At 41.8% G+C, this 27642-nt stretch overlaps 1 protein-coding gene across 2 annotated transcripts in view; it reads right to left on the bottom strand.

Annotated features, from left to right (window-relative positions):
• The window catches only part of SLC12A2 (solute carrier family 12 member 2), a 62928-nt gene extending 36777 nt beyond the window's left edge, over positions 1–26151 (bottom strand). For both annotated transcript variants that reach the window (XM_051642388.1, XM_051642389.1), the window contains exons 1-5: positions 25459–26151; positions 4870–4989; positions 3983–4058; positions 3285–3380; positions 1311–1450 (exon numbers count right to left, since the gene is read on the bottom strand). In XM_051642388.1, coding sequence (XP_051498348.1) covers positions 1311–1450; positions 3285–3380; positions 3983–4058; positions 4870–4989; positions 25459–26022 — 996 coding nt within the window. In that variant the 5' untranslated portion in view covers positions 26023–26151. The remainder of the gene's footprint in view (positions 1–1310; positions 1451–3284; positions 3381–3982; positions 4059–4869; positions 4990–25458) is intronic.
• Positions 26152–27642: the final 1491 nt, after the last annotated feature.

Raw genomic sequence — 27642 nt, 5'->3', positions numbered from 1 at the left:
CAAGGGCACATTGCTGGCTCATGGTCATCCTCCTGTCCACCAGGACCCCTTGGTTCCTTTCTCCTACACTGCTCCTGCTTTTCAACCACTATTACTTTTTTTCATGTATTTCAAACTTGTTCCCAGCTACAAAAAGTAGTCTGAGTTCTTCCCAATATTACGCTTAATAAAAAAATCTAACAGACAAATAATACTTGGTTGTGTTTAACTTAAGGAGCTGTTTTCAATATGGAGAACTCCATTGAAAATTCATTTAATATAAATTACTATCACAAGAAACAGTTCAATAATAAGAATCTTGGCATTAACAACTAACAACTCTGCATCATGAATCTGTACTGCCACTCTTCTTCTCAACAGCCAGCTTGGAGTTTACCAGGAATTACACATTGTATTTTTTCAGGGCAATAAAACGTGTAGAAAGTTTCCATTTGACACCAATTATCATCTTTTTTTACCCAAAAGCTATTGAATTACACTAGTATTTTACTGATGTATATGTAGTAACCTTGTACCTCATTCTATGTCTTTAAGTGGTGAGGGCAACCCCCAGTGCTAATACAGGCTGGAGGACAAAGGGCTTGAGCACAGCCCTGCTAGGGAGGACCAGAGGTAACTAGTGGATGAAAAGCTGGACATGAGCTGGCAATATGCACTGGCAGCCCAGAAAGCCAACAATATCCTGGGCTGCATTAAAAGCCTGGCCAGCAGGCTGAGGGAGGTGATTCTGCCCCTCTGCTCTGGTAAGACCCCACCTGCAGTACTGTGCCCAGTTCTGGAATTCTCAGCACAAAGGAAATGTATCTGTTAGAGCAAGTTCAGAGGAGGGCCACAAATATATTAAGAGGGCTGAAGCACCTCTCCTATGAAGACAGGCTTGAGCGAGTTGGGGTTATTTAGCCTGGAGGAGAGAAGGCCGCAAGGAGATCTTATTGTTGCATTCAATACTTAAAAGGGGCTTAAAAGAAAGATGGGGATGCACTTTTTAGTAGTTTGTAGAAATAGGACTTGGTTTTAAACTAAAAGAAAGTAGATTCAGACTAGACAGAAGTAAGAAACTTTTTATGAAGGCAGTGAAACACTGGACAAGCTGCCCAGAGATGCTCCATCTGTAGATGTGTTCAAGACCAGCTTGGATGGGGCTTTGAGTAATCTAGCTGAAGATGTCCCTGCTCATTACAGGGGGCATGGATTAAACAACCTTTAAAGATCCCTTCCAACCCAAAGCATTCTATGATTCTGTGATTAGATGACAGTTCAAACTTATGTAAAGGACAATGTAGACAATAGAACCACTATAATGCATATACCTTCAGCAGCTCCACAACTGTCTCTGCGAAGCCAACAACATACATTGCTACTGCAACAGCATTGGCAAATGCAAATATCAGACCTATGGCACCACCAAACTCTGGTCCCAGACTTCTGGAAATCAAGTAATATGCCCCTCCTGAAAAAGAAACAAAGAAAAAAAACCAAAGAAAAAAACCCGAACACACTACATGAAAGAGCCTGAAGATCAGTAGTTAGTCATCAGTAGTTTAAAATTTACACGAACAAGGTGCTATTTGTTCTTGCCTCTTCCCTGATGCATTTGAGAATAACCCAAAACCCAGTAATTTAGGGACAAGCATGCTAAAGTTTCAGGAATGTATTTCAAGTTTTTAAGAAGATACACCAGTTGGAATTAGTCACCTGACTCATGCACCACATCATATTATTCAGCAATGCAAACAGTTCTACAGTTAACAAACAAATTATAAAACACATGCAGCACTATTACTGGGCTTTTTATTTCAAACCACTCAAAACATTTGTGCACAGTTCCATTATTACATGTTTTCATTAGCTAAAGCTCAAGAAACTGACAATGTAGGCTATAATAAGATCAGCTAAAGTTCCAAACCTCCTTGAACTGTTTATTAAAGCTCTTTTGTAAGGGAAATTGTCTACCTCCCAGTAGAACTCAAAATAATCACAGGACCACCCTGTTTTTCAAAGCTATTATTTGTACTTTTGATCTTGATAAATACAACTTCTCAAGCCCCAGGTGGGACAAATGGAAAACTGACTATCTTCAGCATTAGAGCAGAATTAAAAAAAAATTATCAAAGGTATATTCCTCCAATTTAAGGCTAAGCTTTCCAGAAACAACAAAATCCTCCCGTTGCTATCTGAAGAAACTTTGTAGAGATTAAAAACTTGCAACAGGAAATCCTTAATTTCACTGCATTACAGCTATTGTGCAAAATATATGGAGGTGTCCAGCTCTGAAATACTTTGCAAATGAGAATGCTAACATAAGAGAAAACAATTACTGTAATGTAAGATTTTCATAGTAACTACTGTGATTTTATTCTACAGTTCTTCCCATTGAGCACTTCAAATTTTGTAGCGAAGTGTTATTTTGCAAGGGTGACTCTAAAAAAATGGATTTCATAAGAACAGGAAAATCAGGTAAGTATAATGACATTTAAAAAAAAGGGCATTTGGAAGCTAAGTCTGACATAATTCTAAGATTCATAGGTGATCCTTCCCATTGGGTCTGTTTACTTTGTGATAATGAGTTTTTTCTCTTCACTCTCAATCAAGAGAATTTTGTAAGCTTCTATTTTAATTGCATCACATTTTCTACTACTAGCAGTCTGTACTGTCATAAAGTAGCTTTAGTGTGTCAATGGCACCAACCACTCATGAAACTATTTTGTAGGAATTGCTGGCAACAGCACATAAACCATGAAAGAGAATGAAAACTATCACCCTCAGGAAAGCTGGAGATAATAAAGAGTTTGGAGAATTTCTTTTGTGTGTAAAAAAATCACAACAGAACAAGAACATACATCCTTTTGTATGCTCTCATATAGATACAGCTTATCCTTGTATAGCATATAGTTTTGTTTTGGGACACGAACATACAATCACACATGTAGACTCTTGATCAACCAGTGTAGATGCAGGAGATGATTTAAACTCTATTTATTCTTGCATATGCATCTCTAAAAATGTTTGTATTCATAAAATTAGTAATAGATTAAAGTTTCTTCCACAGCGGAAAAGAACGCCAACAGTCAAATCTAATAAAGCTAATTATTGACTTTTCATTAATTACATGACTGCTTAGTCAAATACAGAACACAGGGAAGACTCTGCTCCTCAGAATACATTTCACCCATACTGGTTTTTCCCTGGTGTCAAAATAATGGAAAATAAATTAAAAATTCCATCCTTAAGGTGTACACTTCAGAATGATGAAAGCTTTAAAAGCTTTATTAAAGTAGGTTTACCTCCTCTTACAAATCCATTTGTGGCTATTGCTGAAGTAGACAGTCCTGTAATAGTAGTCACAACAGTGGCCATTCCAATAACCAAGACAGACAGACCTTTTGGAAGAAGAGGGGGAAAAATGGTATAAGGCCAGAACCATTAAAATGTACAGACCAACTTAACTTGGTTTCAAGAATTAGCCTTTCAAATACAACACAAATCTACTGTACATGGTACCACACAGGCAGGCAAAAGGCTTCTTCGCTTCTTTTTATACAGAGAAGCTTCCAGGATACAAACAAAACTGGATAAATATTCTCTTCAATTAGCAGGGTAGAAGTTGTATTCTAGAGCTTTAAGGAAACACATGCCCTTTGCAGATGATTTTCTGCAGCCCAATACTAGTCTAAACCTTTGAAGAAAAATGTTTATATACTACAAAGTCTATTCCCAGATTTTAATAACCACAGATCAAAAGTTTACCTCTGCAGTTCACTGAAGACTTACAAATGTCAATTTTATATTACATACCTTATAGCTACATGAAAAGTATAAGTAACTTCTTACTGCTTAGTTTTGATAACTGAAAATTACCTTAAGACTGACAATATTAAGGTAATTTTCTACTCCTGTTTAAAGTGTAAGCTCAGGATCTACACCCTCTTTTGGATCCCATTTAAAGGTCACTGAAATAAAATTATAGCATTAGTACCCATACCTATGCCAGCTTGTCCTACTATCCATGATAGTCTGATGAAGAGCATCACACCCCAAATATTTAACATACATCGTACCTAAGACAAAAGAGAAATTTTACACAGTTTAGGTCTCCCATCTGCAGTCATTTCCAGCAATTCTTCATTTCAGCTTTTAATGCTGTGAGAATTATCTTGGAAGTTTTTCCTCACCGCTTTCCGATTCTTTCACAAGAATATATTTAATTAGACAAGTTCAGGTTTTATTTGAAAAAATAAGTATTATTATTTAAAAGTTACTATATTGAACATAGATAAAGTTACAGCACTTAAAAATCTGACACTTTTAGTATTTCTTGACCAGACAATAAAAATAATTTAGACTCCAGCCTTTAGGATCCAAAATTCATACTACAGAGTATGACTAAAAATAACATTGTGAGGTATAAAGTGATTGCAAGGTCAACAACTCCATTCCTTCTCTCCCATGAATCTCCCAAAAACCTACCAAAGAAATACCATACTCAGAATTTATTATTTTCAAAAAAAGAAACAACCCATGCAACTTCCCTGTCCTGAAACTTTTGTATCTTTTGTATACAGCTGCACACTAACATGATGGGGGGTGGGCTGGGATGGTGGCATTTTTAATCCTTGTACTTTTAAACTCTTAGTCCACAATAAAACAGAGTTTGCCCTGTACAGAATTTAGACAGAAGTCTAACAGCAGGTGTTAGATCTCTCTCTTACTCAAGGAGTATGCTATCAATTCTACAAAAAGTTTAGCTGGTTACTAGGACTAGAAGGGAGACAAGGATCTTTCCAAAACTTTTCTGAGATTTAAGAAGTTTTTTGCAAAATTAGAAAGATCACATCTGTAAGAAACTGAAGCACAACACATCACACTTACCAGTACACCTTTTATCCAGCCAAACTTGACCACCCCTTTGCTATCAGGTGTGTAAGTGGCAGCTGCTTCCCCAGCTGGTGTGCCTTCCTCACCATTTGCATAGCCATCTTCAAATGGCTCCTTGGAGAATAAAAAAAAAAAAAAAAGAGGTTTTTCTTTAAGGTGATTAACAGAGCAGAGAGGGCATTTGGTATGTTGTAAAAAACCCATCTACTTGTGCAAACAGAAACATTAAAAAATTACATGGCAGAAGCTTGTCTGTTAGTATATTCCTTGCATGAAGCACACATCTCACAGATTTCTAGGAATATGTAACAAACTTTCACAGATGACCAATGTATTCTGCTTCAGTTATTAATAACTATTTTAAAATAGTTCTACAGTCCTAAGAAACAAACATCTGGTCTGTTAGAAAGAGCCATAAGGTTTCAAATGCAGAAACTTTCACAGCACAGGACATTATTTTTTCTTCATCTGAAAATATATACTGTTCTACAAGTCAAAGAATCACAGAATCATCCAGGTTGGAAAGGACCTTCAAGATCATCAAGTCAAACTGTCTGCCCCTAACAACCCCCAGCCACTAAGCCATCTCTCAAAACACCACATCTACCTGGTTTTAACACCTTTAGGGACAGTGCCTCCACCACCTCCCTGAGCAGCCTGTTCCAATGCCTCACCTCTCTTTCAGTGAAGAAATTTTACCTAATATCCAGTCTGAACCTTTCCTGATGCAGTTTGAGCCCATTTCCTCTTGTCCTATCACTGGTCACTAGGGAAAAGAGGCCAACACCCACCTCACTGCCTCCTCTCAGGTAGTTGCAGAGAGCCATGAGGTCTCCCACCAGCCTCCTCTTCTCCAGGTTGAACATTTCTAGCTCCACCAGCCTCTCCTCATAAGGCTCATTTTTAAAGACCCTTAATCAGCCTAGTTGCCCTTCTCTGCACCCTCTCCAGCACCTCAACGTCCGTCCTATACTGCTGTGCCCAAAACTGCACCCAGTGCTCAAGGTGTGGCCTCACCACGGCTAAGCAGAGGGGCAAGACTGGTCCTGCTGGTCACACTGTTCCTGATGCAGGCCAGGATGTCATTGGCCTTCTTGGCCACCTGGGCACACTGCTGGCTCATGTTCACCCACCTGTCAATCAGCACCCTCAGGTCCCTCTCAGCTGGACAGCTCTCCAGCCACTCCTCCCCAGGCCTGCAGTGCTGCTGGGGGTTGTTGTGGCCAAAGTCCATGACCCAACACTTGAGCTTACTGAAACTCATGCCATTGGCCGTGGCCCATCAGTCAAGCCTGCCTAGATCCCTCTGCAAAACCTCCCAGCCCTCAAGCAGATTGACACTCCCACCCAGCTTAGTGTCACCTGCAAACTTACTGAGGGTGCCCCCTATCCCTTCATCCAAGTCATCAATAAAAAAGTTAAACAGGAGTAGCCCCAGCACCGAGCCCTGCGGAACACCACTCGTGACCGGCTGCCAACTGGGTTTAACTCCATTCAACACAACTCTTTGGACCCAGCTGTCCAACCAGTTTTTTATCCAACAAAGTGTGTATGCATCCAAGCCATAAGCAGCCAGCTTCTCTAGGAGAATGCTGTGGGAAACCTTGTCAAATGCCTTGCTAAAGTCAAGGCAGACAACATCCACAGCCCTTCCCTCATGCAGTAAGTGTGTCACCCTGTCTTAGGAGAAGATCAGGTTAGTCAAACAGGACCTGCCCTTCGTGAACCCATGCTGACTGGGCTTGATCACCTGGTTGTTCTGCATGCACTACAGAACTGTACTCAGGATGATCTGCTCCATCAGCTTCCCAAGTACTGAAGTCAGACTAACTGGCCTGTAATTTCCCGGATCATTCTTCCGTCCCTTCTTGAATATGGGGGTAACGCTGGCTGATTTCCAGTCTGCTGGCACCTCTCCAGTCAGCCAGGTCTGCTGGTAAATGATAGAAAGTGGCTTGGTGAGCATCCCCGCCAGCTCTTTCATCACTCTTGGGTGGATCCCATCCAGCCCCATAGATCTATGCATGTCAATGTGGTGTAGCAGGTCACTGACCATCTCCTCCTGAATTGTAGGGGGACCGCTTTGCTCCTGGTCCCTGTCACCTAGCTTAGGGAGTTTGATTCCCTCAACATAACTGGTCCTGCTACTAAACACTGAGGCAAAAAAGTCATTTAGCACCTCAGTCTTCTCTTTGGCATTCATCACTATGTTTCCTCCTGCATTTAATAGGGGAAGGAGGGTCTCCCTGGTCTTTCCTTTGCTGTTAATATATTTTTAAAAGTTTGTTATCCTTAACCATGGAGGCCAGATGAATTAAGTCACTGGTCTCAGCTGCAGCATATCCTGTAGTTCAGACTTAGTTGTCATTTGATCAATTTTTCAGAAAATAAATTATTCACTTCCCTGTTCTACTATTCATTGTAAGGTGATGCTGCAAGAAAGGAGGGTGGGAGAGTGGCATGGAAAAGGAGGGAAGAAGTCTCTTCCTAAACACTCGTCCCTGTTTAAAAGTGAAGGATGACAGATGCAGAAAATATCAGTCCTATGGACAAAGACCAATGTGTGGCTTCTCTTTACAATTCAGCCCTCAGCCTTACAATGCAGAAATCTTAACTGTTTGATTTATGTTAAAAATATATGTATTATTTACATACTTGCTGCATACTTGCTTTTCAAGGCAGTTTTGTTTTATCAAGCCAGGCAACCATCTAAACATTTAAACCCAAATATTCCTGTGCTTGCTCTAAGAAATCTGCAGGAAGCACTCTAAACAAAGTATGTTAGTCACCCAAGGCAACAAGTATAAAGAATGAATATACTAGAAAAACCCTGAATACCATTCAGAGAATACTGTTTAACAGATCAGCTCAAACACTGTTTGTGAAGCAACCTGCATCCCAGAGGGCATAGGAAACATTTCAATCTCAATGAGGTAAAGGGCAGAACTTCCATTTGCTAAATACAACACAAAATATACTGGACCCAAAGTGGGCTTTCTAGTAGTATGTTCCCTGCTGGAGGGACACAGTAAGAAAGTATGATACTTTAATAAATTCCTCCTCCTCCCAATACATTAGTATCAAATACATCATCAGCACAGAGTTCAGAGGCAATATTTATAGATCTGTCACTTAGGAAAGGTGTCATCTGAGTTCCCCTACAATGAGCAGTACACATACAAATAGATTTTAAAAAGAATCAGATTATGTCAACCTTTCCCAAAGGTCATTAAAACAGCCTCATGCCAGTGCTTCTCCCTCTGACTCTGCATTATGAAATTCTCACAAAAACAGTTGTACCTACAACACATTTGGACATCCTGTATGACATAAGCTACTCACCAGTAGGCAGAATCACAATCAGTTTGCAGATCATCACCTTTAACAGTCAGCTTTCTTAAACAGTAGGTTTTCTTGTCTCCAGAAGGAATTTAGAAGAAGACAGCTATATATATTTTAATATGCAAGTGAATATACATGTATATGATGTGTTTATGTATAAATGGTTATATACAATAAATAGAGGACAAAAAGAAACATAACTGGGAATTACCCAGTTTGCTGAACTGAAGTTCTTCTGAATAGAAGAGAACTAATGTCTGTAATTTCTTGGGAGATTTGCATAGCCTTTGACCAGATTAATCTATTGGTTTGCTGATTACTTCTATTCCGGATTCAAAGCAAATAAAGCAAGAAGTGGTATGTGATACATTAAGAATTGTAAGAGGAATGATGAGGACCAAAAAAAAAAGAACTACCATGCTGCTACTTTTAAGAATTTACACAGAATTAACTCCAGCACCTCTATGTCAAGAAGCAGAATAATAATTAACTAGTTTTAATTGAATACAGACAGCTACAAGCCACTAATTTGCTGAGCATATGCTGATCTACCCAAATCAGAACTGAGGAAATGGAAAACCCTCTACTTGGGCATCTCACGCAACTCAGACACATCTGAAGTTCAATTCAGAAAAGAAAGAGCCTACATACTGCCCTGCACCACCTCTGATTACTTATCCTTCAGATTACTCTCTGAGAAATGCAGCAATAAACCTAAGAACTCCTTCCAGGTCTCCCTCACCAGATTCTGTTGTTTCCAGCAGCACTTAACAAGAAATTTCTCCCCACTTTTTCCCCACCACTTCAGAAAGGGTGAGGAAAAAAATAATAAATAAATCAAAGGACACGACAACCATGACAGCAAAACCTCCTATCAAACATGCCATCATGTAACTAAATATTACTATTCCTTCATTATCAGTTATTATTTATCACAGAGAAGCAACACATTATACTTGTAACAAACTCAACTTTAAGGCATTGCATAAAGGGAGTCAAACTTACATTATTCTGGCAGTTTTTATGCTTTGGCCAAGAAAAGTGCCAACATTTGATAACATATTCAGTTATTATAAAAAGGCATTTCACATCTCTAACAAGAAACAGTAAAATAGTTCTTTGATAAGATTGGTTGGGGAGGATCAAGGAAGGACTAGAAGAAATCTGTATCTTTATGTCCTAAAATACTGAAACATTATATGCAACTAATGTAGTTGTGCTGTAATACTGAGTCACAACACTTCTTTGTTTTTTAAACAAGGTAGAAGTTCTCACCTACTGCACACTTAGGCTTTAAGAGAAGGTAGAGACATCCTATTATCTAGTGTAAGACAGGCTTATAATACTTCAGTATATAACTATGGCTGCCCAGGTATTGGTAGAATGCACACACATTGACAAGACAACCTCCACAGGTCACTTCCAACCTGAACCATCATTTGATAGCTACGCATCTTACTATAGTGCTCAAAAAAGCTGACAGCTCAGCCTGCTGTATTCTGGGAGGGAGATAACTGATATTTTGAGTTATCAGTTACCAGATCAGGTCCAAGACATGCACACTATGAAAACAAGAAAGTTTTGTTCTGTATGTCTTGTCTCTCCACACTACGCAATATTTCTTAGGAAAATATTCTGAAGTACATGCAATATGTAATAACTGAAAGGTTATTTCTGGTTATCAGTGCTAGTGGGTGCCCAATAAAGCACCAGTGAGAACAGATATTACAGTGTGGGCACTAAAGAATTCCACTACACAAGGCTCCAAGTTCAGTCCTTCAATGCGAGATTAAGAAAGCACAACTGTGGTCTCAGCTGTAAATAAAGCAAGCATAGTATTTTTCATGCTTGTGCTCATAAGGAAACAATGCCTCTACTCAAGTCACATATTGAGTGGAAAAAATGCACTAGCACTATTTTAGAACAGTAATACACGTACGGTGAGACCTTCATGAACAGTAAAAAACACTAACACACTGTGGATTTGGAGGGGGTGGAACAAAAGGGGAAAGAGAAGGTTGCAGCATTTCAGATCAGAAAGTCTCTTACTAACATAATTTTCTAATCAGAAGAGTGTTTTATCTTATCAGTCCAAAGAACACACAAGAGTTAGGGTGTTCACTGCACCATTAACAACAAAATAAGACACATTTTTATGTTGACAATTCTATCGTACACTGATAGGAATTTAGCCAAGAAACAGTTAAATTCTGATCCTACACAGAAATTTCCATTGCTGTATCACAGTGCACTGAAAAGCACAGATAATCTATTTCATCTCCAGTACTGGATCATAACAATAAGTTATTTGTGCCAATTGTGAATAGCCTCCACATTTATTAGAAGTGGATTAGTAATGAGAAAAGACTTGTTAGCCAGAAGAGATCTGAGATTTTTTTCACACACCATACACTGGTGCATGGAAAAGTTTTTCATTGGTAAAAATTGCTACTTAGTTTTACTGAGAGCTCTCCATAGTGGTGTATATTGTGCAGCACATTTCTTTGTGGAGAACTTACCTTTATCCCATCATAGAGGCAACACACTTAGGCTGTACTGAACTGTATGAGGTAGTACCAGAACATGAGCTCTTCTGCTCTTGTTTTTTTCAAGTATCAAAACATGGAAGCCCTAATTAAAGGACAATGCAACCATCAAGTTTCTAAAACTACCTGGTTCTTCTTCAAGCAGACCACCTTCTTTGCAGGCTTCCTGATTTGACACGTCCCAAATAGTACCTTCTTTAGCTAATCCTTCCTATTGTTATTACTCTTGTGCTAAGACAGGAGGCCAAAGAAACTCCTGAGTCTAGAGCATATAACTGTTTTTTTTTCCATCTCTCAAGTTTCACTACTCATGGGTTTAGCACATATAGTATGGACTCCTCTTCATACAAATTCCTTAAAAGGCTTCATAACAGTAGCTTTTCTTGTCTTAGTAGGATACAGTATTAGCTGTTTAAACCAGCTTCAGTACTATCTAAATGTTAAAGAAACTTTAGTCTTGTCTTTTCAAGCTCCAGTTTCTGCAAGGAAATATAAAAAGGGCATTCCACTACATTTAATGAAGAGAACAGCACCTACATTTAAACTGCTTTGTACTCATATACTCTCATACTATGCATGGTGCTCTCATAATTTAAAATAGTTACTGGAGCCAGGAAACATGAGAAGCCATCTGAGAACTGTCTTCCACCAAAAGAGGTACTGACAGAATCTGTACAGCAATGGGTCTCTGTCCTCACCAGCTACAGTTGAAGCCTCAACAGAACCATGCTTCTACCTGCTATCAGCTTTGTGGTTAGAGATGTTTGTAGCAATCATCACACACAGTGGAACTCTCCTTCACACGAGCAAGACTTGCACTCATCTTCTGCACTCCCTCACTGCTGCTTCCAGCATTATTGCCAAGCTGTTTACTACACCTTACCATAATAACTTCTTGTTTCCATCGCCCAAAGGTTCACTTTATAGGCATTGCTGTCTTAAGGAAACTCCTTTTTGTGGAAGGAAACAATCCATAAAATGCACTGATCCAGATTCAGCATGCTAGCTGTCAACAGTAGAATAATCATTACTTGCAGAGTTTACACTCCTGAACAGCCCAACTCTGTAGCCACACATGGTCCACAGTAAGGCTACTCAAATACAAAACTTGACACTTCAGAAAATTTTCAGAGGTAGCACAGCTCAAAACATACACAGAAGAAAAGTTTACAAACATTCTGGTTTGCTCTTCTAATTCAGACATACTTTAGCTGGAGTGTGGACAAAATAAAAATGAGATTAAGGAAAGTTACAAAACAGCAGCAGAATTAAGTACATGTTTTGCCCCAGGAGATAATAACACTTCCCATGGCTTCTGAAGACTATAAATCTTTTCTTGGATGAGCAAGTCTTCCACTTGCCCTTCTGGAATGAACTTTTGGATTCTTCCTTCCACCTCACCTGTAACATGTCCAATTATCTGAATAAAAGGTTTACAAAGTGTTAGAAGTATTGTACACATAGAATAAACTTCTGATGCAACAGTGACATCCTCTGCAAACAGTTTGTACTGGTACAAATATATTTAAATGTGAATACTCAGCTATTAAATGCTGACTGTAGAACATTACGATGTATCACCTGTTCTTCAAACATTGCTTTAGAAGCACACTAACGTTTGTGGTCATAAAACTCCAAGTTTGTGCCAAAGGATCTTTGATAAGCTCTTTTTATATATCTCACCAATGGTGAAAGGAACAGAGCATAAAGCTTCCCTCCCAAAATATCAGAATCTCTATGGAATGGTTTTAAGTATATTACTGTCCACGGAGAGAAGAGAGTCCTATGATTAACACTTTATCAAGAAAGTCTCAAATTTGATTGTCTGACTGAAAATACAAAGTCAATACTTAAATAAGTGAAAGGAAAAAAAGGTTCTCACCAGTCTTTGACTTGACCTGGTGACACTGGCTACTGTTTGTAACCATTTTTTAATGAGCACCTGTTTAAAATGGTTGAGATACTGTTGTTAATTTTGCTCTGTGGACTAAAAATCATGCCAAGTGTTAAATACTAAGTTTGAGAAACACCTCTGCCATGTCTGACAGTTTTCAACTGTTTTTTTTGTAAGGGAAATAAACAGCTCTAAAAGGGAGTAAGTATTGTAGGCAATTACTTTTAAAATATCTTACTCTACAGAACACTTTACTGAAGAACAGTCAGTACTGGCACTAACCATCTATTTTGTAAACTAGTAACAGTAGCAATACTGTTGCTGACAAACAGCAGTTTTTGTCTCTATACTGATCTGTGCTAACCATAAAGCTTTGTTAGACACCCTCAGTGCTTTCAGTTGTGCCAAAGTGAATTTACCTAAGCCTCCCTCCCATTAAAATCCCAGAACTATAAAGTAAATATCAATATCCAAATCTGACTGAAACAGTTACTTTTTAAGAAAGGCAATTTGCTACTTAGGCCTATTAAACGATGCAGAAGAATCTTGCTAGACCTAGGATCTGGAAATAGAAACAAGTGAAGCTCAATGGCTAAGAAACCAAAGTAGAAGAGTTTATAAATTCCTGATAATTCATTAGTTAAAATAAATTTGCCAAGTTAGCAAAACAGATTGAGGTGTTGAGGTTTTTCAGGCGTTAGATAGGAAGCTGGAGTGATTAATATTGCTACCATTGGGAAAACGAGCCAGTGACCACATGCAAAACAAAACACAGCAGAAGACATCTTCTAGACATCTCACTCTGCCTAAACACCTTAGCATTTTCTTTAAAAAACAAACTCAAAACTACATGTTTTCAGCGAACATTGCTAGTAGTTTTGTTTTTTTGCTAGCTTGCAGCTTCATGTGAGGTGGCAATGAAACAGAACCAGTTGATCAGGCAGGAACAAGACCTTGTCAGAAAATTTTGCTGCTATGAAAGATGACGTCCCCCAGTTCTACTCCACAGTTTACTTAACAGCATACCTGGAATACCTGAATATGTTTATCTAATTAAAATATTTTAATATTTTAACAATTTTTGTATCTCAGAAGTTGTCAGAACTTGGTTTTTAGTAATTTCATTTGAGATTAAAATACACCTTGTACTTGCGGGTGTATTTGATTTAATAAAAGGACTGAGAGACAATGCAGTCATAGCCAGAATGGGTTTGTAAGGGGAGAAGTCCTGTTTAACCAACTTTACTTCCTTCTATGACAAGGTCCTGTCTAGCTGGCCACAGAAGCCAGTTTGTTTTTTTTTTAATTTTAGCAAAGCTTTTGACACTGTTTCTCACAGCATCTTCCTGGACAAAATGGTCAGCACACAGATAGACAAGTCCGTAATACATTGGGTGGGCTCAAAGGGTTATAGTAAATGGGGTTACATCAGGCTAGCAGGCAGTCACCAGTGAGCTTCCCCTGGCCTCAATTTTAGGGCCAGTCCTCTTTAATGTTTTTATTGATTATCTGGACACAGGAATTGTATGTACATTTAGGTTTGTTGACAGGACTAAACTAGGAGGATCTGTGGACTCACTGGAGGGTAGAAAGGCTTAATAGAGAGATCTGAATAGACTAGAGCATTGGGTAATCACCAACAGTATGAAAATAAACAAGAGCAAGTGCTGGATTCTCCATCTGGGACAGGGTAATCCTGGTACTGATCTTCTCCCTCTGGTGTCCAGCAACTGAACATGAGGAAAAGCTGTGTCAGGGAAAATTCAGACTGGACATTAGGAAAGGGCTATTGACAGACGGGTAGTCAGTCACTGGAACAGGCTTTCCAGGGAAGTGGCCATGGCATCAAGCCTGTCAAGAGTTCAAGGAGCATCTGAACAACAGTCCTGGTCATACGGTTTAGTTTCAGGTAGTCCTGAGAATAGCAGGGAGTTGGACTCAATGATCCCTACTGGCCCCTTCCTTCTTGAGACATTACAGGAATGCCTAGTTGTTGACAGCAGTTCAGAAAATTCAGCACCTACATTAGGTACCTTCACTGCTTGATTTAAACTTTGCTAATAGGTTTTGTAATTACAACTCCTTGTTTGAAGCATATGGAAAATGCTGCTACTATACTGTGGTTCCAGTACTTTTACAGTAATAACCTAAAAAAAGTTTTCTAACCCAGCAGTTACCTACAGCAACACAAGATAAACTGCCCAGATAAAATATGAACTGGTCTTAAAACTCAGGATTCCTTGGAATAAAACATATATCATAGAATGAAACATTAACAGCTTCAACCATTGGTTGAAGGAAATCCTCAAAGGAAATCCTTTCAGGTTTGCAGCCAAGAGACCAAAACTTAAGTGCTTTGGCTATATTACCTTCTCTGCAATTACAAATTTAAAATATAGCAGCAAGTGCTTTTGGCATCCACATCCAGAGATTTTAAAGGAGATTGCATCACAGAACATCAATGTTATCTTAAGCTGAAATTAAGGTCTGTTGTACTCTGATTACAGTGAAATAATTTTAAACAGAAGAAATCTGCAGTTACAATTAACATGTCAACTGAAGAATTAACCAGCTACATGCCTCTACCACCAGCTTCTATTTTATTGTCTTGCAACTCAATACTGCTTTTAACGGAGAAACATTAGGCAGTATCTTTTTTGTGTGCGTATATCACAGAACCATAGAATCATCAAGGTTGGAAAAGACCTTCAAGATCATCAAGTCCAGCCATCAGCCCTACAATCCTGTGACCAATAAGCCATCTCCTGAAACACCACGTCCACCTGTTTTTTTAACATCTCTAGTGATGCTGCCTCCACCACCTCCCTGGGCAGCCCGTTCCAATGCCTCACCACTCTTTCTGTGAAGAAATTTTTCTTAATATCCAATCTGAACCTTTCAGGCAGCTGTAGAGAACAATGAGGTCTCCCCTCAGCCTCCTCTTCTCCAGGCTCAACAGCCGCAGCTCCATCAGCTTCTCTTCATAATACCTGTTCTCCAGACCCTTAATCAGCCTAGTTGCCCTTCTCTGCAGACTCTACAGCACCTCAATGCCCTTCATATACTGCAGTGCCCAAATACATATATATATGTGTATATATATATTCCTTGTGATTTTTAAAAGCATTTTTTACCTAAATTCTTTTAATTATTTTAAATGGATAAAAATCATTACGGTCTCCTTGAACCCAAACTGTTCAATCATTCTATTATTAATTTGTCCTCCAAACTCTTACAAGTAGCATTATGTATTAACCAGGCTACAAAGACTGTTGATCAGGAGACTTAGTATGGCAATTGATTTCAGCTTAGGAGTAAGTAATTGTTCCACTGGTATACTTATAAAGGAGAGATAGAAACCTTGTTTATTAACCTCATCACCACTTTAAGTCTTACACACACAATTTTTTTGACAGATCTCCAAATTTACTAACCACACAAAGGCTACAGATTTTTATTTTTAAGGAAGTGATTATGATCTTCCCCTCCTAATACAGAATGGATACAAATTGTAATCAGGTAGACCTGCTTGAAGGAAAAAGTCTGGAATCAATTCAGAAGTGAAACAACAGCAAAACTGCCCATACTTAAACATACTTTAATTGGTGAAAATAAAGAAGGAGCTGGTCCTGAACTTGACTGTAGTTAACAGTATTTCACACCAACTTGCCATGTCACTGAACTAAACATGCATTGTGTAATATTCTAAGATCTCGCCCCTTCCTCTACCTGCTTTCTCCATTGCATCACCAGGAATTTTGAGTTTTCAGCCCTCTGATAAAACAAAAAAAGTTTGAATCCTTTCCTTAGCATCAAATTGAAATAAAGTCTCTCTCTAAGTAGATTACTAGAGAATCAGTAAGCAACAAGAAAAGTTCCAGTGGAAAACAGACTTCTAGACAGTCATGCAAGGGCTGAGATTTGAAAACCTGTACCCAGCATGGTGTGAACAGATAGAATGCTTTCCAGTAGTTTTAACATATGACATAACAGCAAAGTTTTGTTGACATCTACAGGTATGCAAGAGTAGTAACCTATCTGAAATATAACCATTATGCTTTTTCCCTGATACCAAAAACATTTACTTATAGAACAAGAACAAAAGAACTTACAGAATAAGAACAAAAACATCAAGTTCAAGAAAAACCTCTACATTGTCACATCTTGATTCATACATCCCTCTGTAAGCACAGGATGACATGAATACTTTGGGCAAGCTGACAATGAGAATTCTATGAGAAAATACCTTTGTTCAGCAGCTATGCAGTATGGCTACCCATGGTAAAGCCACAATGTTTATGTTCAGCACTCCCAGAAATACTGTAGGCAAAGTCAGGCCTTCCTGTCAAGGAACAGTCAACATGGTTTGCCATCATAAAAAAATAAAAATCAAACTTCTTTTGCCAGTCTGTTTGTAGTTAAAAGGAAATTGCACCATTAAAACATCTAATTACAAAAATATAAGTGTAGCAGAAACAAATCCTTCCATCTTAAAAGAAATACATGTAGTCTACTTCACACCTCAAGAATACATCTCAGTTCTGTTTTGACGGATCACTCCTTTCCTGCCCACTCCAGAACTAAACTACTACTTTTGCTACTACACTGATGCATTTGATCCTTTCCAGAAGAACCATTGTACTCTGAATGATTGTCAAAGCAATTATTCATTGTTGTGCATTGACCATCATACTCCTTTTGATATCCAGTGGCATGAGAAGAGAAATCAGACTTTGCAGGAAAATGGATCCAAGCTATGAACTCAGGCAGTTTTCACTTGATTATCTGAAAAACATAACCCTGAGGTTATGAAGTCTCTAACGGTTAGAGATCTTTTAAGTGTTTCATAAAATTTTCTTGCTCTCCAGAACGAAGCAGATGCAGCATTTGCTTAAGAGCTTAATTAAATCCTACTAGCAAACCTCTTGCATAGTAGTTTAGTACTTACAGAACTATACTTGAAGATGCAAAAGAAAATCAGTTTCAGTGCTGCTCAGGAACTTGTTTTCAACACAGCAAATTCTCAAGTCTTCTATACTCCATCCCCCCCCAAAAAAGGTTAATTTGAAGCATTCTTGCTCAACACCTTCCACTTTTCATCCAAAAATCTTCTGCCAAAGAGAACTATGCACTTTCCACTCAAGAGGTGGAGGGGGAGCAAGTGTAACACTTTATGCAACAGTAATAACATCATAGAATGGCTAGGGTTGGAAGGCACCTTTAAGATCATCTAGTTCCAACCCCCCTGCATGGACAGGGACACCTTCCACTAGACCAGGTTGCTCCAAGTCCCATCCAACCTGGCCTTGAGCACTTCCAGGGAGGGAGCCTCCACAACCTCCCTGGGCAACCTGTTCCAGTGTCTCACCAACATCACACTAAAGAATTTCTTTGTCTAACCTAAATCTACCCTCCTCCAGGTTTAAACCATTATTCCTCATCCTGTCATTACACACACTTAAAAATAAAAGTCCCTCCCCAGCTTTCCTGTAGCCCCTTCAGATACTGGAAGGCCACTATGAAATCTCTTCAGAGCCTTCTCTTCTCCAGGCTGAACAGCCTCAATTCTCTCAGCCTGTCTTCACAGGAGAAGTGATCCAGCCCTTGGGTCACCTTCACGGCTTTTCTCCAGACTCACTATAAGAGTTCTATGCCCTTCCTCTGTTGAGAGCTCCAGAATTGGACACAGTACTCCAGGTGGGGTCTCACAAGTGCAGAGTAGAGGGGAAGAATCACTTTCCTGGGCTTGCTGGCCACTTTATAAAATTTCCCATTTTAATTAGAACTATATTCTAATGAAAAATTACATTTAACCTACTGTCTTACAGCACAACACACAGCCCACTGAAGTAATCTTAAAAATCAATAAAATACTGCCTGAATTTTTAACATCATGCCATGAAGTGGTGGATGCAGCTACAGGGATAGTCCCTGAGCCAGTGCTGAGCAGGGCTGGTACATTCATGCAGCACAGCACTGACTTGTACTAGTGAAGTACTACATTCAGGCCCAAGCTGCCAATCTGCTTACAGCTCAAGAGCAATATGGAATAGGAGTCTGTCTACCATGTAAACCCTCAGACTAGGTGGAAACATTAACCCTAGAGTGATGATTTCTTTACAACTGAAACAGACATTGCTGTTTTCTTAAAATTAAAAAAATGAAAAAAAAAAACATGAAAAATGAAGATGCAAGTGCTAAGTTTCCTTCTTAATGTGGAATGTTAGGATTTTTTTACATTTTTTTTTAATGACTTAGTTAAGTTTATCAGGAATAGATAATGCATCCTAGTTAGCTTTTATGCATAAAAGAAATTTCAGTGAGTTTATCAGGCCTAATTGGCATACTGAAATGTGGAAATAAATCAAAGACTCCATGTACTCAAGCTACAAGAACTGGATACCTGCCAAAATACTGGAAGGCAAACAATTCAAAGTCAACTATGTAAAAAAAAAAAAAAATCCAAAAAAAACCTCAGTAGTGAACAAATGACCATACTGTGATTGCTATTACCTATACCAAAAAGGGCGGGGGGGGGGGGGTGAAATGGTTTTGTGGTTGCTCATGTATTATACGGGGCTATAGGTAAAAATCTGAGGGATGTAACAGAAGATGTAGTATGCTAGTTTGAATTACTCTAAGATACTCATCTTGCCAGACTTCCTCCTCTGCAAGAATGTTCTCCGAGAATGAATATCATCTCAGGTCAAATCAAATGCAGTACCAAAAGGGAAAAAGTTAATCTGAAAATGAAGATTAATTCTGCAGCACCTTCCTCTTCAACCAGTTCTGAAACAGCTTATGCTGAAATAAAAGCTGTCCACTAGAGAAAGTTTATTGCTGTTCTTTTGGGTTCTGGTCTTGAATTAGTCATTGATACTGACAATAATTGGTTTATTAAAAAACACAAGCTCCCTCCTTCTTTCCTTCTTGGTTTTACTCTTTTGGGAAATCACAGTGTCTTTTCTTCTGACATGAGCACTCAAGGGATTCATAGCATACTGCAATGGCCTCCAAGAAGTGCCCAATACAGTCCATCAGAAGTGTGAGAAGAAAATACTGCTTGCAATGTTAATAAAGAACAAAAATATTTCTGAAAGTGTTTATTTCATCTTTATCCCACCCTTTAATTTTTATTTTTGTACCATACACAATATTAGTACAGTAGAACATGTAAATAATTTCTAAGCAAATAAATACACATACATTAGGGGTGCATGCTCAAAAAAAATTTACTGATACATGTATGTAGTGCATGCTCCAAAAAAATGTATTGACATATGCATGCAGTCAAAAAATTGTGGAAACCACAGTTGTACTGCATCAAGGAACTGACTCACGCAATCCAGTGCAAGATTTGGCAGCTGAAGGGAGTGTTTACTTTCTGTAAACTAGATTAGTTCCCAAATCCAAGTCAAAAAATACAAAGAGAACACAAAAGTTTACCCCTTACAGTAGCAGCTCACACTTGTGTTGTCAAACTAGAACCTGTTAATAGCACTCAGTTATTTCCAGCTTCTCTGGAACAAAAAAAACATGAAGCAGTAAGAACAATATTAGCAGTTTGTTGAAGACAGTTCAAAGGTTCCAGTATTCCATAGGTATTTTAGACTAAACATCAGACAGGAGATATTAAAGAATCGAGCAACATAAAATTACAAAATATACATAACCCTTGTAGAATACAAACCCCGGAAGACTAATATGAGTTACTGCTGCAAACAGAGCCATACATTGTTGTTTTTTCCCCCCTCAATGAAGATGGTGGTAATTAAGTGCAGTACTGGAATAAGAAAAGTGAGGATTCTCCACAAAGCCTGACAAAGCATAAAAGTACCACTTTGTATGATGCTAGTAAAGCTGCACTGAGATCACTTGAGCTGATCTAACTATTTTTCAGAAGTGATGAACAAGAAAAGCTACAAATTAAAGGCTTCTAGGATGTCCAAGAGCAGAGACCGAGACTAAATGAGTTTCTCTTGTTTTGTTTAAGTACAATGAAATTCAGAGAGAAAATTCAACTTCTGTTTACAAATATAAAAGGAGAGTAAGAAGGAAAATAAGCTACCCAAACTAAATCACACTGACTCAATAACTAGAAGAGCTACTGATTGTAAGAAAGAATCAGCAAAGTAGTACAATAAAAACAATCTGCAAGAGGGTCTTCCAGCAGAGGGATAGTAGAGGAAGCAGTTTGTAATGACAGACTTTACATAACACAGTCACCTAACTCAATAGCCTAGAATAATCTAGAATCCTTTTTTAGCAATTTATGCATCTTCAGCTAAGCTCTGTTTTCCCTACAGGCTAAGCAATCAGAAACCAAGAACTAAGGAAAAAAACCCTCACAACAAACAAAACAAGCAACAAAACACCATGTTAGAGGTGTTGCAGGCATTTAACATTTTCTAGAGTGAAATAACATTATTTGTGAAAAAGCATAGCCATATGCAGACTTTTCACTATGCTTAAGTTAAAAGATTTTAAGCTGCAATATAACAAGAAATGCTGTAATGTTCAAGAAACTAAAAATCAAAGCCAGAAAGATAGTTTAAAAAAAACTGTCAGCAAAAGTCAGTAAAAACAAAATACAACAACCCTCAGTTCTGCACAGGTATCAGTAATGTCTTCTTTTGTACTGCGGTCTCCAAATTGAGAGGAAAGGTGCATGGATTTCTGTGCTGCAGGAAGCAAAGCACACTTCTGTTTTTCAATGCCTTTGAGTCTGTTCGGATTTTTTTCAGGTGTGTGTTTTTTTTTTAAATTTGTGCTGGGGGAACTGAAGGTGGTGTAAGTATCTCCCCACGAGATCACTACCACTGTATAGCCTGTCAAGGGAACCAACTAGTACTCTAGGGGAGTATTTAACAAACAACAGAACAAAGGTACCAGTAGAGGGCTTGGTTCGCACAACATTTACTTACCACTGCTGTATATTACTGCATAAAATATGCATCAATTCAGAATCACCCATGTACTGTGAAATTCATTTTTCAAAAAATTAATCTCCCCAATTAAGGTATTATACAGAAAAAAATTAAATTAATGCATACCAGTGAATTACTAAAACACAGTTCAATTTTGAATACTTTAAAAGTATTCATATTCCAGAACTGTGACATCGGTGACATTATGGCATAGTAATTTTTACACAGAGGAAGACACAAAGGCACTTGGAGTCTCTTGTGCAGGCCATAGCTTTATTAATACAAAACCTAGGCAAAACAGATATACCTGAACTGTTAAGATAGAAAAAAACACTATCTAAGAAAAGCTAGGACACTTATTTTTCCTACTGTCTGAAGGCAGATCCCCTCAAGAGGAAGGGGGACACAGCCACAACAGCAACAAAATCCTACATATTTTGGTACACTGTTTCCCTCCCACTTCTTTTTTCACAACCATCTTCTCGCCTCTCTATCTCTGGAGACTAAACCTCCTGTAGAGCGTCACCTATGAGACCAGCAACTGTAATAGTATCACCAAGTTCCAGCTGTCATCTCTCTAAAGCAAAGTACTCACTTGAATTTTAACATGATAGACCAAGATCAGTAGTAAGCAATTAACCCATTTCAGAGTACTGCAGCATCACCTAGCTACATTTCTGCAACCAGTTTCAAGAACAATCCCTTTCTTCTCTACTAGTAAAGCCACTGTTGGAACAACCACGTGAAACCTGACTTGGTGAGACGCCTATCTTACTAAGACAGCCAAACAAATCCTTGTCAAAAGGTACCCCCCTTCGGTAGGCATATGTGCATCTTCCTCAAACAGCGTATCTTCCTCCAAGAGTGCTTCTCTGTGAGAACAGAACCAGCAGAAGAGTTACACATATGAAGCTTGTAAGCAAAAATAAGGAAAAAAACCTGTAATTACCACTTGCATAAACATTACTGTAACACCACCTCACAACATCTACCTTTTAAAAGGAAAAAAAAGCTCAAACTTAAACTGCAAGATAAAATTGCTACATGCAAAGTAGTAAACCACACTGCTGGGGAACTCACTTTTGGATCAGGCTTAACACAAAATAACTTCCAACCTTCACGCACTGGGTCAAGAAGCAGGGGCCTAACAATAAGTCTTCTTCACACAGTGAAAATTTTATGCCATGACACTAGGATGTTTGTAAAGGCTGCTCTACTAAGTCTTTCACATCCTGAACAAGTTGAGTTAGTACCAAACAACCAAACACAGCTAATGAGCAAGCTTAATTTTTCCAGGGTCTTAGAAGTCAGTGAAATGTTTTCTTTAATGCATTGTATTATTCAACACTAGAGACCGTTACTGTCAGTCAGCAGGAAGTGAAGTCATTTTGGGAATGGAAACAATAAGCCCCCTAAAACACAGTGAAAAAAGCACAACAGCTTTGTGAACATCGTTCATATAAAAGTAGACTGCCATCGTGATTTAAGTTACTGGTGCTCTGTGGCCAGAAATCAAGTACATAATCCAGATGTGGTGTATTTTATACTCCAGAGACTGTGGAAGATGCAGGTATACGCTATTAGTATGCATGACACACTCTCATAAAAAAGCTTATATATATTCTTATCTCGCAAAATGGTTTTTTAAGTTTGAAAAGAAAATAATTATCTCCCTTCTCCACATATGTCTAAATGCCTGCAAACATACTAAATGCTTTGGAAATGAACCATCCTGTTACAGAACCACTGAGAACTCCACAGAGCTTCAATTTAACTTCTGAAGCTTACACCACACCAGTTTTTTAAATTTGTACCTAAGTGTAATATCAAATGTAACATATTTCATCCTGTTTTTTTAGTTTGTTTGTGGTTTTTTGATTTTTTTTTTTTTGGGGGGGGGCACAGCACAAAGGGTATAATTTAAAAAAAATCTTCATGTACACACCTACCCACACTGCAGAACTTATGAAATTTAAGAAATTAATAATTTCAGTTAATTAATGTTCTGATAATTATCCTGTAATCAGGTGGTCTACAGCTCCTCTATGCCACAACCTACCAAGAACACTGCTTGCCACACTTTGTAATGAAATATGAAGAAATTAGTTTTAGAAACTATAGCTGTAGAAGTTAAGATTCCACACTGGAATGTATTAATGGTGTCACAAAAAGCTTTATTGACAGCCACCACATAAACACACTGAAAACCTATCTCCCAAGCTTAGAAATTCAAGTAATGTTCTGCTTACAGAACAGAGTACCTAATGACCTGGTCATCTCATCATGACCAGGAGTCAAGAAACTACAGGAGGGGAAAAAAAAACACCTTAAAAATTAGTGTGTTTTCACATATATTACATGGTTTATTTATACTGCATCTAACTCCATGCACAAGACTGTAACTGCCACCTTCCATTCCATACTAACTTAGAATGAGACTAGAGAACACCAATTAACTCCATCAGGAAGGGACCTGAAAGGCAAGAGTAATTTATAGGATTAGTAATTATTCTGGTATCTAATTTTAGATGTTGCAAGGAAGTATGTCTACAGCATACCAAACAATTACTTCTATGAGAACAGATTAAGAGTTACTTTCAAAAAAATACACTTAAAGAATCACCACATTCCTCCAAAAAAACGCCAAAGATCAGCACAGACATACTGAGCCGCCTAATAATGGTGTGAAACAGGACAACCTCAAAAGAAAATGTATTTTCCCAAGCAACTCCACCTATAAGGAGTGAAAGGTGGAATGCCACAAGTTCTGGGAACAGAATACTCTTCACTTCCTTAGGATGTGGCCTACATGTTCTTTTATTTCCCTAAACCCAGCAGAAAAACCCACTAGAACACGGATTGCTAAGAGCACAGCTAAATACCAAGAGGCAATTTTCAGACTGCAAGAAGACACCACTGCCAGTTTGATCTGGATTTAGTTTAGTGACGATGGTTTAATCGTGATCTAGAAAACATATCAAATTAATTCCAGGCTCAGCTAACGCTTGCCCTTTCATAAAGGCAGCCTACAACGCGAACAAGCTTTCACTGTGACTCGTCTCCAACAACACACAGACCCGTCCGAAAGAGAAAAAGCTCGAGACGCACAGCTCCAACATTTCTGAAGCCTTGCTCAGGACGCCCTCACGCGCAGGGCTGCTCAGCAGGGCTGAAACAGCCCCTGAAGGAGCAGGAGCCGGGGCTGCATCTGTGCAGCCTCCAGCATCACGCCCGGAGGCGGTCTGCGCTGCGTGCGCACCGACGGGCATGCGTTTTCAGCCGCTCCCGAGGCAAACCTCTTGCCGCTAATGAAAACCAGCGCATCTTTTCCCCCCGCATCTCTTCCAAGTATTTTAATTACCCTTCTCAGACTAACACCTTTCTCAGCCCCCCTCCCCCCCGCTCCCCGAATTCCCTATCTGCTGGAAGACTCTGCGGACCAGAAGCGGGAAACCGCTGCGTCTGTAACACAGCCTCTCTCGAGTTGTGGATAAAACACTCGCACCGCAGACCTACAGCTCGAAGCAGCTCTCGTCACGGGGACCACCTCCCAGAAATGTAGCGGGGGAGAAGCCCCGCTGCGTCACCAACAAAAACAAAACACCAAGCAAAAAAAAAAAACAAACACGAACGAAAAACAAAGAGGCAGACGCAAGCCGCCCGATGCTTTCGCACTGTTCGCGCCTCCTCGAGGCTCCGGGAGCTTTCCGCCCTTCCCTCCCGCCGCACGCCCCGAGGCAAACACGAGCCGAGCGCGGCCCCGCCGGGGGCTCGACGTGCGGGCCGGGGCCCCGCACCGCCCGCTGCCGAGGGAGGCGGCTCGGGGGCGGCCAGCAGCTTTCGGGGGAAAGGGGTGTACGCGACAGCCGCTCACCTTGTCCAGCTCATCGTGCAACTCGGCCAGGCTGGGCCGGATGAGCTTCTCGCCCAGATCGGCAGCCGTGTGGCGGTAGTGGTCGATGCGGGGCACGGCGTCCATGGTGTTGTGGCCGAAGGTGCGCAGGTAGTAGGTGTTGGTGTGGGTGTCGTAGTAGTAGTGGTGGTGCCCGCCGGAGTGCAGGCTTCCCTCGCTGAGCACCGTGTCGCCGCCGTTCTGGAAGCTGACATTGCCGCCCTCCGAGCTGCCTCCCCCCGGCTCGCCGGGGCTCTCGTGGCCGGCCGACGGGTCCACGAAGTTCACCCGAAACCTGCCCTTGGCTTCTTCGCTGCCCTTCCCCACCGCACCGCCTTCCTCGCTTGCCTTGCGGGGCTCCTCGGCCGGGCGGCCGGCACCCTCGGCCACCAGGTCCACCTGGAAGCGGCTCTGGCTCGGCGTGGGACCCAGCGGTCTGCCCAGCGCCCGGCCGCCTGCCGCATCCTGGCCTTCCTCAGACCGCCTCTCCTCGCCCGCCGTGCCGGGCGGCGCCAGCTGCTGCTGCTGCTGCTGCTTGCCCTCCATGCCTGCCCTCCGCCGACCGAGCCCTGCGCGCTGCGGCTGCCCCGGCTGCTCTGAACGCCCCTCGCGGCGGCGGCTCCGCCGCTTTAAACCGCCGAGCAGCGCCCCGGGCTGCAGCGCCTCAGACACCGCGCGGCGCCGCGCGCCCCGCCCCGCCCCCGCCGCAGCGCCAGGTGATGATGCCGCCGCTGCGGCCGCCGCCCCCGCCGCGCGCCCCCGCCCGCCGCACCGGCCCCGCCGCCTCCCCCCCCGGCTCCGCTTCCCCCCCCCCCCCCCTCCCCCCCTCGCCCGCCCCGGCGCGCCCGCTACGCGAAAGCACCGCCCGCCGCCCTGACAGCGCCGCGCGGGGAGGAGCGGCCGCGCCGGGCGAGCCCACCGGGGCTGCAGCCGCGGGGAGCGGCGCGGGGCCCGCGGCCGGCGTGGGGCGGCGGAGCAGGGAAGGAAACAGTCCCGGTGCCCTCCGCTTCCCCGCCCTCCGGCCGCTCCACCTGATCCCCGCTCAGCGGAGGCAACGACTTAGACGTGAAACGGCCGCAGCCGCCTCGCCGCGCCCGGCTGCCTCCCCGCTGGGGCGGAGGCGAAACGCGGGGGGGGCCGCCGGCGCCGCCTGCTCCCCGAGCTCCACCCGCTGCCGCCGGCGGCAGCAGCAGCAGCTCCCTGGCCCGCCGGCGGCGCTAGCGGGGAGGGCGGCGGCCGCGGCTCCGCCCGTCCCAAACTATGGCCGCCACCGCATCCGCCCCGCGGCGCCCGGGGAGGGGCGGGGGGAGGAGGCAGCGCCTGGCCCGGGGCGGGGGCCGCGGCGGGGCCCGCCTGTCACCCCCGGAGCCCGCCGCCACGTCTCGCGAGAAGCCGCCCAGCGGGGAGGGGGGAGCCGCGCCCCCCGGGCCCGGAGCCGGGACCTCCCGCCGCTGCCCCTGCCCCTCCTGGCCGCTCGGTCGCTGGGTGGGCGGGGGACGCGGGACGGAGGCGCGGCGGGGCTGCAAGGCCGCCGCAGCCCTGGGACCCGCGGGCGGCACCGGCGCTGTGCTGCCGGCCGCCCCGCGCCCGCTCGCAGCCCTGCTGCTGCAGGGACCCCCTTGAGCCGCCTGCTGGGGGTCCTGGCCCCTCGCCACCCGGCTGCTCCTTGCCCGGGGTGAGGGGTCCCGGTGTGCGGCGTGGCTGAGAAAGGGCAGGAAGGAGACGCGCGCCTGCGGGGCGGCAAGTGCCGGGAATGCCCAGGAATGTTAGCTCACGGGTGCCTTGAGGGAGGAATACACGAGACGAGCAAAAGCAGATGGTCGTTTGAGCACTGTTTTCGCCTTCCAGCCCCCACATCTTTTCCGAGGGTGCTGTAAAAGTCATTTTCTCCTTGCCTGATGGATCTAGTGTCAGAAATGCCTTCCGTGTACTGCGTTGCAACTCCTCGTCTCTATTGCATCGTATTCTTTCTTCAAAAGAATACGTGATTAGTTCTTTCGTGAAAAAAAAAAAATAATAAATCTAGTTGTTCTGCCACCCCTTCCCCTCGTGGAGTGCAAGGATCACATAATCCATTAAAGCGCGGGAGGTTAACGCGGAGGCTGTGAAGAAAAAACCTCAGACCTTCTGCTTCCACATCAAGACGTTGGAAAGGGATCCACCAAC

This window comes from Apus apus, chromosome Z (genome assembly GCF_020740795.1).
Source record: "Apus apus isolate bApuApu2 chromosome Z, bApuApu2.pri.cur, whole genome shotgun sequence".
Taxonomy (NCBI): Eukaryota; Metazoa; Chordata; class Aves; order Apodiformes; family Apodidae; genus Apus; species Apus apus.
This window is presented reverse-complemented; position numbering and strand designations above follow the sequence as displayed.